The 18,242-nt window shown below is 45.5% G+C and overlaps 1 protein-coding gene across 2 annotated transcripts in view; it reads right to left on the reverse strand.

Annotated features, from left to right (window-relative positions):
* Nucleotides 1-308: 308 nt before the first annotated feature.
* Nucleotides 309-18,242, reverse strand: part of CUNH2orf42 (chromosome unknown C2orf42 homolog) — a 65,642-nt gene continuing 47,708 nt past the window's right edge. For both annotated transcript variants that reach the window (XM_073569084.1, XM_073569082.1), the window contains 4 exons: nt 15,728-15,835; nt 14,475-14,575; nt 13,053-13,212; nt 309-1,510 (listed from right to left, as the gene is read on the reverse strand). In XM_073569084.1, coding sequence (XP_073425185.1) covers nt 1,299-1,510; nt 13,053-13,212; nt 14,475-14,575; nt 15,728-15,835 — 581 coding nt within the window. In that variant the 3' untranslated portion in view covers nt 309-1,298. The remainder of the gene's footprint in view (nt 1,511-13,052; nt 13,213-14,474; nt 14,576-15,727; nt 15,836-18,242) is intronic.

The following is an 18,242-nucleotide window of genomic DNA, read 5'->3' on the forward strand; positions in this document are numbered from 1 at the left end:
GATCCGCAATGCCAACACATACAAGTGGCACACACAACTTTTGCTTAGCACAAGGACTACGCAGATCACTGAAATAAAGCAAATAATAGGAATGAGAACTTGGGATTTTTGCTCATTTTAGTTTATGGTGTCTAAGAATCTCATTTTTAGTCTTCACAGGGATTTTGTGCTCATTTGTCAGATTAAGTTAACGGTTACAATTCTTCCGTTAATGATCGCCTATGGTTGACCGATATATTAACTATATACACTGGGGATTAAAAAAAAATGGGTTACACAGGCAGGGAGATAAAATAACAGATGGGAAATCTATAAAAAGGCTTTACTGGAAGAAACTCTTCAAGGTGATCTTTTGTCATCTTATATTCAATATCAGAGGATGCTCCCTGTCATCCCTCTACCAATGTGGCCACTTTAAAGCACCACTCCAGTGTTTTTTTTTTCACTTTACAGATGGAGTGGTGCTTTTAATCTTAGGTCCCTGCTCTAATCTAAGGACCCTGCCCCTACTCTCATACTTACCAGCCGCTGCCTTCACCTTCTACGCCGCAGATCCCATTATTGGTCTCCAACAGCTTGTGATCTGCCGGATGGCTCCAGCGTTTGCTGGGCAAGCCGAAGGTCACTTTTCAATGCCAGTCTATGAGAGCCTCGTCTGACCATCATAGAATGGCATTGAGAGATTGTGAACGTTACTTAAGACTTCTGGACAGTAAAAAGTTGCGGTCACAAGATGGCACTGATAAAAGGTGAAGACAATGGGAGTGTGTGTGTGTGTGTGTGTGTTGTGTGTGTGTGTGGGGGGGGGTGTCGACTTGGCCAAGGGCCTCAGATTAGAAGCACCATTCCAGTGCTGAAAAAAAAAAAAAAAATCCACAAATTGCTGGAGTGGTGCCTGAATGACAAGGCTCCTGTATGACAGCTATGGATGGAAGGGTCATAAAAACTTGGAACAATTAATTTTTCAAAAATTGATCTTAAAATACGGCTTCTCAAAAAATTCATAGTGAAGATATGAACCCCATTTCAGTCCAGACTTGTTTCTTCAGAACAATATTGGCTGTTTTATGAAGACAAGAAGGAAGCTTGACTTAAATACACACAAAAGACAGTGTACCATAGCAGCAAATCACATTTAAAAAAGAGAAACTCTGCATATTAATGCACAAGAAAAGTTCATGGTCCTGAATTTGTGTCACTGGATGAAGCGCTCCTCCTTTGGCAGCTCACTAAACAACAAACCACCAAGATGGCAGCTGGAGAGCAGTCATCCTGCTGCTTCCTACTGTATAGAATTATCAATCAAAGGTAATGGTGGTCAGAGGTGTGATCTCTAGGGTGTGCTCCAGGGCGTGGGGAGCGGGATCAGTGAATTCTGGCAACGGTCCGTTTCGATGGTGGCCATATTCAAATTTAATGCGCAGCTCTCCGATCTTGGAGAGAGGAAGAATATCTGGGATCCACTCAATAGTGAATGGGGTGGGCTCCTTCTGATCTGGGGACGTGTTACCTGCAAAATAAAGAGAGTGTTAAAAGCCTCGGATTTAACCATATAAAGTAAACTAACTGGTATGTACTGTACATACATACACAAAAATGTTCCATTTTTTTAATCCATCCAGACCCATTTTTATGAATATGGCATTATTAGTAATAAAAATTATACATAAAAAATGTCAATAGTTCGTCAGTTATACATAAACAGAGGTCTTCTAACCAGGGCTGTGGAGTCGGAGCTCATTTTGGTGGAGTCGGAATAAAATGGTCCGACTCCGACTCCTAAAATAATAATAAATTGGGTACAGTAGTTCAATGCAGAATGTGCTGAATATTTTTTCATAGGAATTTGGGAAAGTTATGAAATGTCCTATAAATGGCTGATCTAAGGCTACATTCACACACAGCGTTTTTCCTGCGTTTTTTGTGGATACATTTTTCAGTTGCGAAAGCAGATCAGCTTTTTAAAAAACGGCATCACCTGAAAGATTTTTGAGCTCATAGATGTTTTCAATAGCAAAAGCAGATTAGAAATCTGCTCTATCTATATATCCATTTATCCATATCGGTCTATCCATATCATATCTGTACCAAAAAGAATGAAAGCCGGGTAGCACACAGACTAACACTCCTTTTTTTTAGCACCAGTCAGGTACACCTCATAGCTGCCCAAAAGGACGCCCAGGACAGGCATTGCTCGTCTTCAGTAACATCAACATCAACTGATAGTTGGAATAAATAGACTGTATTCACCACATCTTCTTAAGGTGCAGGCTTTATTTTATTTGGGCTGCATGTCTTGGGATTCTGGGAAGAGGGACTATGGGTAAGAGTGGCATTATTAATATTCGTGACTTTTTCCTGTAATTTACTTGGATATTGTTTACTTCGAGTGGCTTGTTTTTAGCCATTAGGCCAATCTATTTAAAACCTTTAACACTGGTCCATTTATGACCTGGATGTCAAACGACACTGTCAATCTGGCACTGAAGTACATTTTGGATCATACAGATGAACTGCACTCATATGTCCGGATTCTTTTCATGGACTTTAGCTCAGCGTTCAATACCATTGATCCGAATTTACTTCATAAGAAAATGGTAGCTCTTGGAGTCCCTCTCAACTTATGCTTGTGGATTTATAACTTCCTGACAGCCAGGATACAGAGTGTAAAAGTTGGACCATTCACTTCGGACACCTTGGTCACAAACATCGGGGCACCTCAGGGGTGTGTTTTGTCCCCGTTATTGTTTTCTCTCTATACGAATGATTGCATCTCTTCAGCAGACTCAGTAAAAATCTTGAAATTTGCCGATGATATGACACTGATTGGTCTCATCAGGGGAAATGCTGAAGACTTGTATCGGAGTGAGGTGAAAAGAATATGTGACTGGTGTAAAGCCAATAATCTTGTACTCAACAATAAAAAAAAACTGCTGAGATGGTTGTGGATTTTAGGAAAGATCAACATGAGATACTTCCAATCTACATCCATGACGAAGTGGTTCTTAGGGTAACAGAGACCAAATTCCTTGGTGTTATCATCTCTCATGATCTTAAATGGGGGAAAAATGTGGATGCTGTTATAAGAAAAGCACAACAGAGGATGTTCTTCCTGCGTCAGCTGAAAAGATATGGTTTGTCTAAGAATCTACTGATCTTATTCTTTAATGCTGTCATCAGATCTGTGATTTGTTCCTCTCTGATAGTCTGGTATGGGGGAGCCACTGCGCATGACAAACTCCGCTTACAAAGGACTTTCAGAACAGCAGAGAGAATTATAGGTTCCCCCCTGCCTAAAATCCAGGATCTTTATGATAAGAGTATTCGATCCCACGCATTGAAAATTTCATCCGATCCCTCTCACCCGGGACACTCCTCATTCCAACTACTCCCTTCAGGACGTCGCTTCAGAGTCCCCAAATGCAGCACCAACCGCCATATGAACAGCTTCTATCCACTCTCTGTTCAACAATTAAATTGTCATGTGTAGACTATATACTGTATCTGTCTTGTTAGATGTTACTTGTTGTATCTGTTGTTATATATTATGTTGCCTCTTTGCCACAAAGAATTCCTTGTGTATATGTAATATGTACTTGGCGATAATAAATTTGATTGATTGATTGAATTACTAGTTTGATATAGCATATATTTCTTGGCCATATGCAATGAGTGTTTTTCTTGCACCTTTATTGGTTACTACGATTGATTTACAGTATTTGCCGCTCTCCCACCTCTTTACATATATCTTCAGTACCAGACCCGGTGTGACATACTATTTTGCTTACCCTTTCCCTCGTCTTATGTATTTAATCATGTTTATGATATTGTATTACATTTTCTAATAAAGTATTGTACTTTTACATATATGGGATCTACACCTTGTCTCTTTTTGGTATCATTTTATTTTCAAGTGTAGGGGTGTGAAATATGAGGTTCCGCAGCAGCTGAGGTGTGCAGTATGAAATTCTGCGGAACAGGATGAGATTCTGCCCCCCCCCTCCCCGGGTTTGATCCTGGCTACGCCCATAGTGTGAATGTAGCCTGAGGATCTAGGCTTTATCTTAGCCGAGATATGTCATAGTGTGTGTGTATATATATATATATATATATATATATATATATATATATATATATATATGGAACAAAAATAGGCAACACTCAAATTAAATGTGAAAAAGTAGCCACCTTTTGCTTTGATTTCTGCTTTGCACACTCTTGGCATTCTCTTGATGAGCTTCAAGAGGTAGTCACCGGAAATGGTTTTCACTTCACAGGTGTGCCCTGTCAGGTTTAATAAGTGGGATTTCTTGCCTTATAAACGAGGTTGGGACCATCAGTTGCGTTGTGCAGAAGTCTGGTGGATACACAGCTGATAGTCCTACTGAATAGACTGTTAGAATTTGTATTATGGCAAGAAAAAAGCAGCTAAGTAAAGAAAAACGAGTGGCCATCATTACTTTAAGAAATGAAGGTTAGTCAGTCCGAAAAATTGGGAAAACTTTGAAAGTGTTCCTAAGTGCAGTGGCAAAAACCATCAAGCGCTACAAAGAAACTGGCTCACATGAGGACCGCCCCAGGAAAAGAAGACCAAGAGTCACCTCTGCTGCGGAGGATAAGTTCATCCGAGTCACCTGCCTCAGAAATCGCAGGTTAACAGCAGCTCAGATTAGAGGCCAGGTCAATGCCACACAGAGTTCTAGCAGCAGACACATCTCTACAACAAGGGTTAAGAGGAGACTTTGTGTAGCAGGCCTTCATGGTATAATAGCTGCTAGGACACCACTGCTAAGGACAGGCAACAAGCAGAAGAGACTTGTTTGGGCTAGAGAACACAAGGAATGGACATTAGACCAGTGGAAATCTGTGCTTTGGTCTGATGAGTCCGAATTTGAGATCTTTGGTTCCAACCACCATGTCTTTGTGCGACGCAGAAAAAGTGAACGGATGGATTCTACATGCCTGGTTCCCACCGTGAAGCATGGAGGAGGAGGTGTGATGGTGTGGGGGTGCTTTGCTGGTGACACTGTTGGGGATTTATTCAAAATTGAAGGCATACTGAACCAGCATGGCTACCACAGCATCTTGAAGCGGCATGCTATTCCATCCGGTTTGTGTTTAGTTGGACCATCATTTATTTTTCAACAGGACAATGACCCCATACACACCTCCAGGCTGTGTAAGGGCTATTTGATCAAGAAGGAGAGTGATGGGGTTGCTCTTTAACTCCTTTGCTCATATTGGCGTAACTCTACGTCCGTACTGGGGTGACCACATGTGGAGGGGGCTCAGGTTCCAAGTCCCCTACACATGCCATTTCAGCAATTTTCCCCTCCCCCCTTTTTTATCATGGTTTTAATTTTTCCCTGGTTAATTAAAACATTACGTTTATTTGTATCTACCATTTTTGCTGCGGATGCTGGGATCGCACATTTTTTTTCTAGCCTTCATCACCCAGAAGTTGGTCTGGAGCCTCTGTGCTTCGCACCCTAATCACAGTATTTTCCCATATTTGGTGAGCTGACGTCCATGCTTTTTTCTCTCTCCCTCCACATGTGGCTGATAGCAGCTATAATAAACAGCTGGCACCCTTTGCTAACAGCCGTGGCCGGAGCAGAGGTCCAGCTGCAGCAGGTAATAACCATTTAAATCAGCAATCACAAACATTTAAATGATGTCGCAGCCAATGTGATCAAGCGCTGGCTCCCATCGGCGCTCCGTGATGCGATCATCGGGCGCCGGCAGAAGGTCCCTGTGACCGCCATCACTGTCCTCCACTATATATGGAGCTTCTAAGGAGACTCAGATTTACACTATCTACTGGAATACCCAAGTACTGCAGTATATAGTATAAGTAATCAAATGATCGCAGGTGCAAGTAACCTAAGGGGAAAGATGCATAGAAATTCAAAAGTTTTTAAAAATGTATATAAAAAAAATTAAATAAAAATTCAATTCACCCTCTTTCCCTCATTAAAAATAATGAAATGAAAGAAAAAAAAAAAGATGGATTTTTGGTTCTTACCGTAAAATCTCTTTCTTGGAGCCTTCATTGGGGGACACAGAATACCATGAGTGTATGCTGCTGCTGCTAGGAGGCTGACACTATGCAAAAACAAGAAAATTAGCTCCTCCCCGGCAGTATACACCCACCGACAGGCACCAAGCACCTCAGTTGGTGAAAAAGCAGTAGGAGAAGCAACGAGAAAAACTCGAACCATATGTACCAACCCAACAAGGGACTCTAAGACCCAACACGGTACAACTTAAACAGGGAGGGTGCTGTGTCCCCCAATGAAGGCTCCAAGAAAGAGATTTTACGGTAAGAACCAAAAATCCATCTTTCTTTATCGCCTTATTGGGGGACACAGAATACCATGGGACGTCCCAAAGCAGTCCCAAGGGTGGGAACAGCAAAAAGGGACGACAGTAACCGAAAGGCTCAGGTCGGCCGGTGAGCCACCGCCGCCTGCAGGACCTTCCTACCAACCACAGCATCAGACGAAGCCTGGGTATGAACCCTGTAGAACCTCGTGAAGGTGTGCAAAGATGACCAGGTTGCAGCCTTGCAAATTTGCATGGCTGAGGCCTGGTGACGAGCAGCCCACGAAGCCGCCACAGCCCGGGTGGAATGAGCTCTTACTCCCGGAGGGGGCCGCTTTTCCTGAAGACGATACGCTTCCAGAATGGTAGAACGAATCAGAGATGACCAGCAAGGAATCGGACAGACGAAAGGAAGAGGTCCTGGTAAGATAGACACGCAAGGCTCTAACTACGTCCAGTTTGTGGAGAGACTTCTCAAGAGGATGAGATGGAGCCGGACAAAAGGAAGGAAGGACGATATCCTCATTGATATGGAAAGCGGAAACCACCTTTGGAAGAAAAGAAGGAACGGGCCTGAGAACGGCTTTGTCCTGATGGAGAATGAGGTAAGGGGAATGACATGACAAGGCCGCCAATTCAGAAACTCTTCTGATGGATGAAATGGCGATCAAAAAGGTGACCTTCCAAGAGAGAAGGGACAAAGGAATGTCCTGGAGAGGCTCGAACGGCGCCTTCAGGAGCGCGCTAAGGACGAGGTTGAGATCCCACGGGTCTATTGGCGAATGATGAGGAGGAGCCACGTGGGAAACCCCTTGTAGAAAGGTCTTGACCTGTGGTAGAGAAGCTAGCTCTCTTTGGAAGAGGATAGAGAGAGCGGAAACCTGGCCCTTGAGTGTACTGAGGGACAGACCCGCGTCTAATCCAGCCTGAAGAAACCCCAGGATAGACGGGATAGAAAAAGACATTGGGAAGACTCTGTTATCATCGCACCAACGGAAAAAAGCCTTCCGGTACCTATAGTAAATGCGGGAAGAGGCTGGTTTCCTGGCTCTGATCATAGTTTGAATACCCTGACTGGACAGACCTGATTCCTTCAGAATTGCGGTCTCAACGGCCATGCCGTCAAACTCAGAGACTGAGAATTCTCGTGGTAAAGGGGGCCTTGCGAGAGAAGATCTGGACGTCCGGAAGCCTCCAGGGAACGTCCGCGAGCATGTTGACCAGTTCCGCGTACCAAGGCCGTCTTGGCCAATCTGGAGCGACTAGAATCACTGGTACGCCTTCCGATTTTATCTTTTTGACCACCCGAGGGATCAATGCCAGAGGCGGGAACAGATACGGAAGTTGAAACTGGGACCACGGAGTCACCAGTGCGTCGCATGCGACGGCTAGAGGGTCCCTGGACCTGGCTACGAACTGCGGCACCTTGTGGTTCATCCGAGATGCCATGAGATCGACATCCGGGGTGCCCCAACGGTCGCATATCTGAGAGAAAACCGCGGGGTGCAGGGACCATTCGCCGGACGCTAGGCCCTGGCGACTCAGAAAGTCGGCTGCCCAATTTTCCACCCCTGGAATATGGACGGCGGAGATTGTCGGAACGTAACGTTCTGCCCAGCGTATTATCTTGGCCACTTCTGACATTACTTGTTTGCTGCGCGTGCCTCCCTGATGGTTGATGTAATCCACGGCCGTGGCGTTGTCCGACTGAATCCGGACCGGCTTGCCGGAGAGGAGGGGCTGCCAATGAAGAAGGGCCAGGAAAATAGCCCTGATCTCCAAAAGATTGATTGGGAGGAGAGACTCCTGTGGCTTCCAGCGGCCTTGGGCCGCTTTCTGATGGAACACGGCTCCCCATCCTAGAAGGCTCGCATCTGTGGTGATGATTTGCCACTGAGGCGGAAGGAATGACCTCCCTTGGAGAACTGACGCTGGCCGTAGCCACCAAGTGAGAGACTGCCTCACTCTGAGAGGAAGCCGAATAGGACGGTCCAAGGACATCGTGGTCTTGTCCCAGGCTGAAAGCAGAGACAGCTGGAGGGGGCAAAGATGAAACTGCGCAAAGGGCACTGCTTCCATGGAGGCCACCATCTTCCCTAGGACCTTCATGCAGAACCGAATGGGAATGGGAGCAGGCCTCTTGAGAGTTCTGATGCTCTTGGACAGAGTTGTAAATTTTTCCTTTGGAAGAAAAACACGGGCTAGCTCCGTGTCTAATTCCATACCCAGAAAGGTCAGACGCTGGGTGGGGATCAGAATGGACTTCTCCTTGTTGACCAGCCAACCTAGGCGGCTGAGAGTGTCCAGGGTTATCTGAAGGCTCCGGAGACAGTCCTGGCGAGACGAACCCTTGATCAAAAGATCGTCCAGATAAGGGATGATGAGGATCCCTCTGGAGCGAAGGATGGCCATGACGGTCGCCATCACCTTCGTGAAAACCCGGGGAGCTGAAGCCAGGCCGAAAGGAAGAGCTGTGAACTGAAAGTGGCCTCCCTGAAACGCAAATCGAAGATACTTCTGATGTTGCACACAAATTGGAATGTGCAGATAGGCATCCCAAATGTCCACCGAGCAGAGAAATTCCCCGGGCTCCATGGAAGCAATCACCGACCGAAGAGACTCCATTTTGAAATGAAGAATCTTCACGTGGCGATTGAGCAATTTGAGGTCCAGAATAGGACGAAGAGAGCCGTCTTTCTTCGGGACCACAAAGAGATTGGAGTAGAACCCGGAAAACCGTTCGTCTGAGGGAACGGGAACAATGACTCCGGCGGAAAGAAGGGAGGAAATGGCCTGCAAAAAACCCGGAATCTGGGCCCGCTGTCGCGGAGGCCGAGACCGGAAAAACCGTCTGTTCGGGAGTGAAGCAAATTCGATTTTGTAACCGGACGCGACGAGTTCTCTGACCCAAGCGTCGTCGACAACGGACAGCCAAGCATCCGCGAAAAAGGAAAGTCTGCCTCCCACCCTGGAAGAAATTCCAGGTGGGGGTGACCCGTCACTTAGGCGAAAATCTGCCGGAATTGGCTCCTGCAGATCTGGAATATTGACCTCTAGATCTCCAGCGAGGAGCGGGTTTGTAGGAAGGTTTCCTCTGATCCCGCTCCCTGGTGGCAGGCGGCCGATCCTGTTGAGTGGCTCTCTTCGTGGCAGAGAAGGGACGAAAGGGCCTGAACGGTCGAAACCCCCTTCTGTTGAAAGGACGTTTTGGTCGAGACTGGGGAAGCGAAGTACTTTTACCTCCAGTGGCATCGGCAATTATCTGATCCAGCTTTGCTCCAAAGAGCCTAGAGCCATGGAATGGCAGATTGGTAAGCGACTTTTTCGAAGTAGTGTCCGCATTCCATGACTTTAGCCAAAGGACTCGGCGTACAGCTACTATGTTGCTGTTAGCCCTTGCTACGCAGCCGGCCGCGTCCAAGGAGGTGGCCAAAAGGTATTTTCCCGCCTGGTTAATCTGATCTGCAAGATCTGCCAACTCGTCTTGAGGAGCTGACGCTAAAACGCCTCTGCGAAGAATTTTTGCCCAAGCGGAAATGACCTTCGCCACCCAGGCGGATGCGAAAATAGGGCAGAGAGAGGCGCCAGATGCCTCAAAGATAGACTTAGCCAGAGATTCAATCTGCCTGTCAGTAGGATCTTTGAGCGATGCCCCGTCTGGCAGAGAGAGCACCGTTTTTGAGGCTATCCGGGAAACTGGAGGATCTACCTCGGGAGCCTTGGACCACTTTGAGAGCAGTTCTGCGTCAAAGGGGTACAGAACGTCCAAGTACTTGCGGCCTGAGAAACGTTGCTCAGGGCGCTCCCAGTGTTTGGATAAGGTAGTGTCGAAATCGTCGTGATTGGGAAAGGTTCGAGACGGAGGTCTGGCTCGTCTAAGGAGAACAGAGCTTTCCTGAGTTGGAGCCTCATCCTGTTTAAGTTTTAGTGTTTGGAAGATAGCTGCAATAAGACTATCGACCATGTCCCGCGTTTTAGAAACGCTGTTCCCCTCTGAGCTAGCTTCCGAATGAGAATCCTCGCCTGATTGAAGGTTGTCATCCGAGGAAGGAGAAGGAGGCCTGGGCGCGGAAGGGCCCTGCGAGCCCGAAGACGAAGGGGACAGAGCCCGCTTCCTAGAAGTCCTTCCCTGTCTGTCTCTCTGAAGGTCGCGGTCAGGTGCGGACGACTCACCCCGAGAGGTGGTCGGAACAGAGGTGGCTGAGGATAGCTGAGGTAATCGTTCTAAGACCTGGACCAGCGACTGTGATACTTTTGTCAAGTCAGAAACAGACTGTGACATTGTAACGGCCCACTCCGGGGGGAAAGAGGAGGGAAGAGCGCCCTCCGCCCGGGACTCTGTGCGTTCCTGAGATGCTGACATATTTGAAGGACTGCAGGGGGGGCAGAATGGGGACGACTGACCCGATGCCCACTTCTTTTTACAGCGCGCACAGGCGTAATAGGTAGCGGTGGGCCTGAAGCAGAGATCCCCTGAAGGGTTGGGCATAAGTAAACTGCACTGATTGGCTGCAGATATTAGGGAATAACTGCCGAGGAGAGCTAATCCCTGCCCCAGAGCCGAGCCTACCGAGATTCTGTGAGCAGCAGAAGAAAACGCCGAAGTGTCCCCCAAGCAGCGCAGGAAGGAGTGGTTCAGGCATCAGGAAACGCTGTGCTGGGAGATGGGGGCAGAGCTTAGCGGCCGCGCCGTGATTGGTTAATAGCGCCTGGGGAGGGCATGGCAGAAGAGGGGGCTGGCATCCAAGAGAGAAAGAAGCCCTGTGATGGGCTAGAAAGGGCGCGCTGAAAAGAGCGCGCTCAGGAAGGGAGGAGGGAGAGCAGAGGAATTCCCCGCGCTGAGGGGAAAGTGAAAGTGCCTCCCACCCTGACGGCGCCGCAGCCCCATGCCCGACATACCGCGCTAAGGATGATCTGACCAGGTCCTGACGCTGCGGTGAGTGAGGGGATCCCCGTAGACTCCCTGGCTAGAGCAGGGAAAGTGAAGGAAGGCAAGCGCTGAGCACGCGACAGGCAGAAAAGGGCGGGAGATTCAAACTTGTGGAACTGCAAAACAAGGTCCCTTCTTCTCCCATGTCACTGGAGCTTATGCGGGGCCGGAGGGAACGTACAGGCACTTACCTGACGTCCCAGAAGAGGATGACCACAGGGGCCCACGGGGAAACGGCAGGCCGCTGGGAGGGGAAGGAGTCCTCTGTACCCGCATCCTGCAGAAGACGGCTTGAAACACCTGCGATCACCGTCTTCCTCTCAGCCCTGTCCCGAGAAAGGGGTGAGGAGGGGGATTCGGCAAGGACCAGCCACCTGTCCGTAACCCTTGTCACCAGAAGGTGATAGGGAAAAGTCCTGCCTGCGGTACTGAGAGTTGCGATGTGGGTGACACCACACTGCTCGCTCAGCCGCATGATATGGGAAATCAGAGTGATAACTATACCCTGTTTCCCGATGGAAAAGAACCTAAAAGAGAAAAGAGGGAAAAATTAAAAAGTTCAAACTAAACCTGAAAGGAAAATTGGATTAAAACTGCGGATCTGGGGAGATCCCGGTCCGCCTCCTACAGACACTAAGCACAAACTGAGGTGCTTGGTGCCTGTCGGTGGGTGTATACTGCCGGGGAGGAGCTAATTTTCTTGTTTTTGCATAGTGTCAGCCTCCTAACAGCAGCAGCATACACCCATGGTATTCTGTGTCCCCCAATAAGGCGATAAAGAAAATGCATTTGTGGTATCACAGCTGTAGTAAAGGTATGGTTTACCAAAATATAAAGTTAATTAACCCGATCAGGAAATGCGGCAACAAAAATACATTAAAAACAACCACAGAATTGTGTTTTTGGTCAAAATAAAAAATAATACGAAAAGTGAGTGAAATGTTGCATGTACCACAAAAATGGTATCCGTGAAAATGGACTTTGCTTTCATACAGCTCCATCGATGGAAATGTAAAAACGTTATGGGTCTCGGAAAATGGGGACACAAACACATTTTTATTTTTTTCCTTTACAAACTGCTAAATTATTATTTTTTCATTTAAGTGGTGAAAAATAAAAGGTGGAAATTTGGTATTACCACGATTGTACTGACATGGATAATTAGGTTTATAGGTCATCTTTACCATTCAATGAACATTGTAATAACTAAACCCAAAATAACAATGTCAGCACTGCATGTTTTTCACCATTTCGCCCCACTAGGGAGTTTTTTCCCCACCATTATTCAACATATGATAAGGTAAAAAGAATGGAGTCATTCAAATGTACAATTCATCCACAAAAACAAGCTCTCATACTGTCGATAGAAAAAATAAAAAAATGAAAAAAGTGGGGGGAAAATGAAAGAAGAATTGAAAGTGGTTTATTTTTTTACTTTATTTTAATTCCTCTGTATACTGTAGCATATACAGTATTACAATATATAGTACAAATATGACGCTTCATACGAGGACCAAGATGGAAATGACAGGTGCCTTCAGAAGGCCCCCAGCTGCTTTGGCAGCCCACCAACACCACGTGAATGTCACAGACAGGGATTGACAATGGCATGTAAATGGTTAAACAGCAGAGATTGGAGCTACAGCTAGGTGCCATGTATGGATCGGGCCCAGCTCCTACCAGCCGGCACTATATGGAGCGGGCACAGTTTCTGAGCCTGCTCCATACACCCACAGCCTCCCTAGGACGTACCACTACCTCCTGGGGAGTTAGAGAGCTAATTATGCACAAAACATACCAACTTTCAGGAAGGTTTTCAGCTCCAGAGGGCGTATAGGCTGTTTTTCCAGTCTCCCATATGTTTCTGCTATGTTTTCCACTTCCACTTTTGGGCATTTAAATAAATCGAATGTCCCATCTCTGTTCTGAACAAAACTTCGGGTAATTTCTAGGGGCATCTGAGCAGGAGAAAAAAGATCTATTAGTGCTGTGTAATACTGACATATAGCAGCCAAACGTACGTACTCCGTTTTGTCATCTGTTTTGGTACTGAAAGCACAAAAGCATGTCAGAGTATTTACTAGTGATGAGCGGGTATACTCGTTGCTCGGGTGGTCTCCGAGTATTTTGGCGTGCTCGGAGATTTAGTTTCCGTCGATGCAGCTGCATGATTTGCGACATGTAGACAACTTGAATACATGTGAGGAATGCCTGTTTGTTAGGAAATCTGCACATGTATTCAGGCTGTCTAGCAGCCGCAAATCATGCAGCTATACAGCTACAGAAACTAAATCTCCGAGGACATCCAAATACTCGGGAGGACACCCGAGCATGCTGGGGAAATCTCGAGAAACGAGTATACTCGCTCATCACTAGTAGCTACCCATCTTATAGCTGAACGTTCAATGCAAATGTGAACCTCGTCTGACTCGTGTTAGAGATCAAAATAATATTAAAAAGTGAATAAAAGAGTCAAATTTTTCCAGATAAAAGTTGGTAATTGGCCATGTATTCTGCTCTTAATAAAGATACAAGTGGTTCCAGCTTTGCAAGAAACCACATTTTCTTGAAGTCAGTTGTGTCCTGCCTCTAGCATGCCAATCAATTAGAAAAAAAAAACACTTTTAATTTTAACATTTGTTATAAGAGGGAGGTTACACCATCCCCTCTTCTCTGTTTCATCTTTTTCTGCCTGCAGGCTCTGTGTAATTGTGGATAAACCTCGTCAGTCAGTAAGGGTCAGTTTATATAGAACGACCGGTGGCATGATATGACTGCTGATCAGTATAAACCCTTTGGTTTACACAGGCAGATCAAAGTCTTTGGATTACACAGGATGATGATCTTTTATGCTGCACAACAAGCATTTTGCTCATTCATTGGGTGATTGGCAGCCTGTTTACATGGCAGGATAATCGTGAGACGAGAGTTTTTAGCAATATATCATGCTTTGTAAATGCACCTTAAGTAGAAGATAAGGAGGAGGGGGATGCAGCTGCAGTCATGAAGTGAATGCTGCCAGAATGGAGGTGTACAGAATTGGGGATAGATTTATTGTGATGTCCAAGTATGATTTCAGAAGAGCGCAGCGGCTCATGAAGAGAGAAAATAGGTATGCTCAAAAGAATACAAAAAGATGATATTAAGACCCCAAATCACAATATCTACAGCGTCCCCATTGTCGTAACCTAAGCAGCTGTAAAAAGCCACAATGCCCTACCTCTGGTGTGTCGAAGATCTGTTTAACATGTAAAATGTTAGTGATGTGCCAGGTATACTTGGAGAAAGTTCCCAAAGGAAGAGCGTCTTTTCTTACGAAGGCTGAAATATACAGACATTCAATGCATCAGCTCAGCACATTCTTTATAAAGCAGGTATTGCAAATTTACTCTTTAATATCCACTTGTCTGTCTGGAACATACCGCTTAGAATTATCCCCAAAAAGTTCTATCGCCGTCTCATCAGACCAGAGAATCTTATTTCTCATAGTCTGGGAGTCCTTCATGTGTTTTTTTTTTTAGCACACTCTGTGCAGGCTTTCATATGTCTGGCACTAAGGAGAGGCTTCCGTAGAGCCACTCTGCCATAAAGGCCTGACTGGTGGAGGGCTGCAGTGATAGTTGACTTTGTGGAACTTTCTCCCATCTCCCTTCTGCCTCTGTGAAGCTCAGCCACAGTGATCTTTGGGTTCTTCTTTACCTCTCTCACCAAGGCTCTTCTCCCACGATTGCTCAGTTTGGCTGGACGGTCAGGTCTAGGAAGACTTCTGGTGGTCCCAAACTTCTTCTATTTAAGGATTATGGAGGCCACTGGGCTCCTAGGAATCTTGAGTACTGCAGAAATTCTTTTATAACCTTGGCCAGATCTTTGCCTTGCCACAATTCTGTCTCTGAGCTCCTTGACCAGTTCCTTTGATCTCATGATTCTCATATGGTCTGACATGCATTGTGAGCTGTGAAGTCTTATATAGACAGGTGTGTGCCTTTCCAAATCAAGTCCTATCAGTTTAACTAAACACACCTGGACTCCAATGAAGGAGTAGAACCATCTCAAGTAGGATCACAAGGAAATGGACAGCATATTTCAGCTTTTCTTTTTTAATAAATTTGCAAACATTTCTACATTTCTTTTAATTTTCATTCAAGATGTGGTGCAGAGTGTACATAATCACACTTTAATAGGAAAAAAAAATGTGTAAATCACTTGGGAAATATCATCTGATTGGTAAGGGGAGAGGTGATAATATGAAGACAAGCTCGAGTCCTGTATGACATCTGAGGCCAGTGGAGGCTGCACAGTGAGAGAAGTGACAGGAAAGGATTGGATCTTTATTCCTGATCTCAACTGCAATGCCATTATTCTCTATCAGGTGCTGTCCAGGTGAATCTGCAATGTTACCGTGACATACAAGACTCTGTGCACATGAATTGGTACGGCAGTGCGGAGCGACGTGTGCATATGACATGACAGTACCTGTAGTGCAGTTGGGAAGGCGCATCCTCACATTCCCCATGGACAGTCTCTGTGACAGGGCATCAAAGAAAGATTGGGGAATGTGAAACACCAATGGCTCTGGTTTACCTAGGAGAATTATTAAATGAAGAGGTTAGTTCGTGTATAGAGAGTAATCTCCTGCATAAAACACATCTGCCATAGGCTCTACTAAGGGCAGTTTATAGGGAGGGACGTAAACTTTTATCAATGGAACCGACTGACAAAAGGAATTTGTTCATGTCATTAAAATGATAGAATTTGTTCAAAGTGATTAAAACCTCAATGGGACCTATGACGGAGACTTGAGCTGCAAATGTAAATATAAGACTTACAGTTTTTTTAATTAATTTATACACATAAAAGTAGTGACCGTGGAAATACATATAGTGGATATAAAAAGTTTACACACCCTTGTTAAAATGCCAGGTTGTCATAAAACAAAAATCATACCAAGAAGAATAATTTCAGAGCTTTTTACACCTTTACTGTCACCCATGACATTATCAAAATCATTTTGAGGGGGAAAACAAAAATAACAAAACTAAAATTATGTGGCTGCATAAGTGTGAACATCCTCTTATAACTGGGGACATGGTTATGTTCACAATTAGCCAATCACATTAACGCTCATGTTACATAGTGATCGGTACACAGCTGCCATCATTTACAGTGATTCTGATTTACTCCATAGAAAGTTTAGCTGTTTTCGGAGGATTTTCCTGATATTTTCTAAGTTGACTATTACAGCAAAAGCCATGGTATGTAAACAGCTTACAACACAGCAAAGGGATCTTATTGTTGAATGTTATCAGTCAGAAGGGTACAAAAACATTTCCAAGGTATTTGATATACAAAGGACCACTGTGCAATATGAAGTGGTTTAAATTTGGCACAACAGTGATATTATCTAAATTGGACATTCCTCAAAAAATGGTGAAAAGACAAAAGGAAAATAATAGTCAGTACACAGCTGCTATCATTTACAGTGCTTCTGATTAACCCCATGTAAAGGTGTTGTAGTAGGATTTTACAGCAAAATCCATGGTTCGTGAACAGGTTACAACACAACAAAGCGATCTCACTGTGAAAGTTATCAGTCAGGAGAAAGGTACAAAAAATTCCAAGGTATTAAATGTAGCTGGTCCCTCAAAAATTGATGAGAAGACATTAAAAAAATTGGTCCGGGAGGCTCCAAAAGGCCTACAGCAATAATAAAGGAGCTGCGGGAATTTCTGGCAAGTACTGGATGTGTACTGCATGTGACACCAATCTTCTGCATTCTTTATACATCTGGCTTGTGGGGTAAGGTGGCAAGACGGAAGCCTTTTCTTACAAAGAAAAAATTCAAGCCTGCCTATGTTTTGCCAAAGCCTACTTCGAGTCTGCCAAAAGCATGTGGGAAAACAGGATTTTTGGTTACTCACAGTGAAATCTGTTTCTATGAGCCTTCATTGGGGGACACAGGAAACCATGGGTGTATGCTGCTGCCACTAGGAGGCTGACACTATGCACAAAAAAGTTAGCTCCTCCTTCACAGTGTACACCCCACCGACTGGCACTAGGTTAATCAGTTAGTGAGAAAGCAGTAGGAGAAGCAACAATTAAAAGAAACAAATAACTCAAACTGTAACAATATAACACAGTAAGCAGAGCTGATAAACATGGGAGCGTGCTGTGTCCCCCAATGAAGGCTCCGAGAAATAGATTTTACAGTGAGTAACCAAAAATCCTGTTTTCTCTATCACTTCATTGGGGGACACAGGAAACCATGGGACAGTCCCTGGGGAGGGAAACGCAGAAACTCCGTTCAGGTTGGAGATCTCACCACTGCCGCCTGCAAGATCCTTCTACCTAGGCTGGCGTAGGAATGGACCCTGTAAAATTTGGCGAATGTGTGGATGGAAGATCAGATTGCTACTTTGCAGAGTTGCAGGGCAGATGCCTTATGATGTACTGTCCAGGTAAAGTGTGCCTTAATCCCAGGGGGAGGCGCTTTGTTCTTAACCCAGTATGCCTCTAAGATTGCCTTCTGGACCAAAAGAGCAATCATAGCCTTGGAGGCCTGCAGGCCTCTTCGTGCACTCTGTGGAATGACAAAGAGAGAGTCAGTCTTTCTAAAGACTGATAGCCAGATAGATCCGCACCGCCCTGACCAGGTCTAACCTGTTCCGTGAAAGCTCCAGAGGATGAGTTGGAGCCGGGCAAAAGGAAGGGAGGACAATATCCTCATTTAGGTGAAAGGTGGACACCACCTTGGGAAGGAAAGAAGTAGTGGTATAACTTGAAGCTCATGGGCCAACGATGCAAAAGCTCCAATGGGGCCCCCAATTACGGAAAGTCTTTAATAGAATTGGTCTTTTCATAAGGGCCAAAGGGTTTCTTTAGGCCCTTTAGGCTCCAGGGCCCGGGTGTAATTGCAACCCCTGCACCTATTGTAGTTACGCCCCTGGAAAGAAGGTAGAGGCCGCAAAACCACCTTGTCCTGGTAGAGAAC

The sequence above is a fragment of the Dendrobates tinctorius genome, unplaced genomic scaffold (genome assembly GCF_039654945.1).
Source record: "Dendrobates tinctorius isolate UK_male_01 unplaced genomic scaffold, ASM3965494v1 ptg000022l, whole genome shotgun sequence".
Taxonomy (NCBI): Eukaryota; Metazoa; Chordata; class Amphibia; order Anura; family Dendrobatidae; genus Dendrobates; species Dendrobates tinctorius.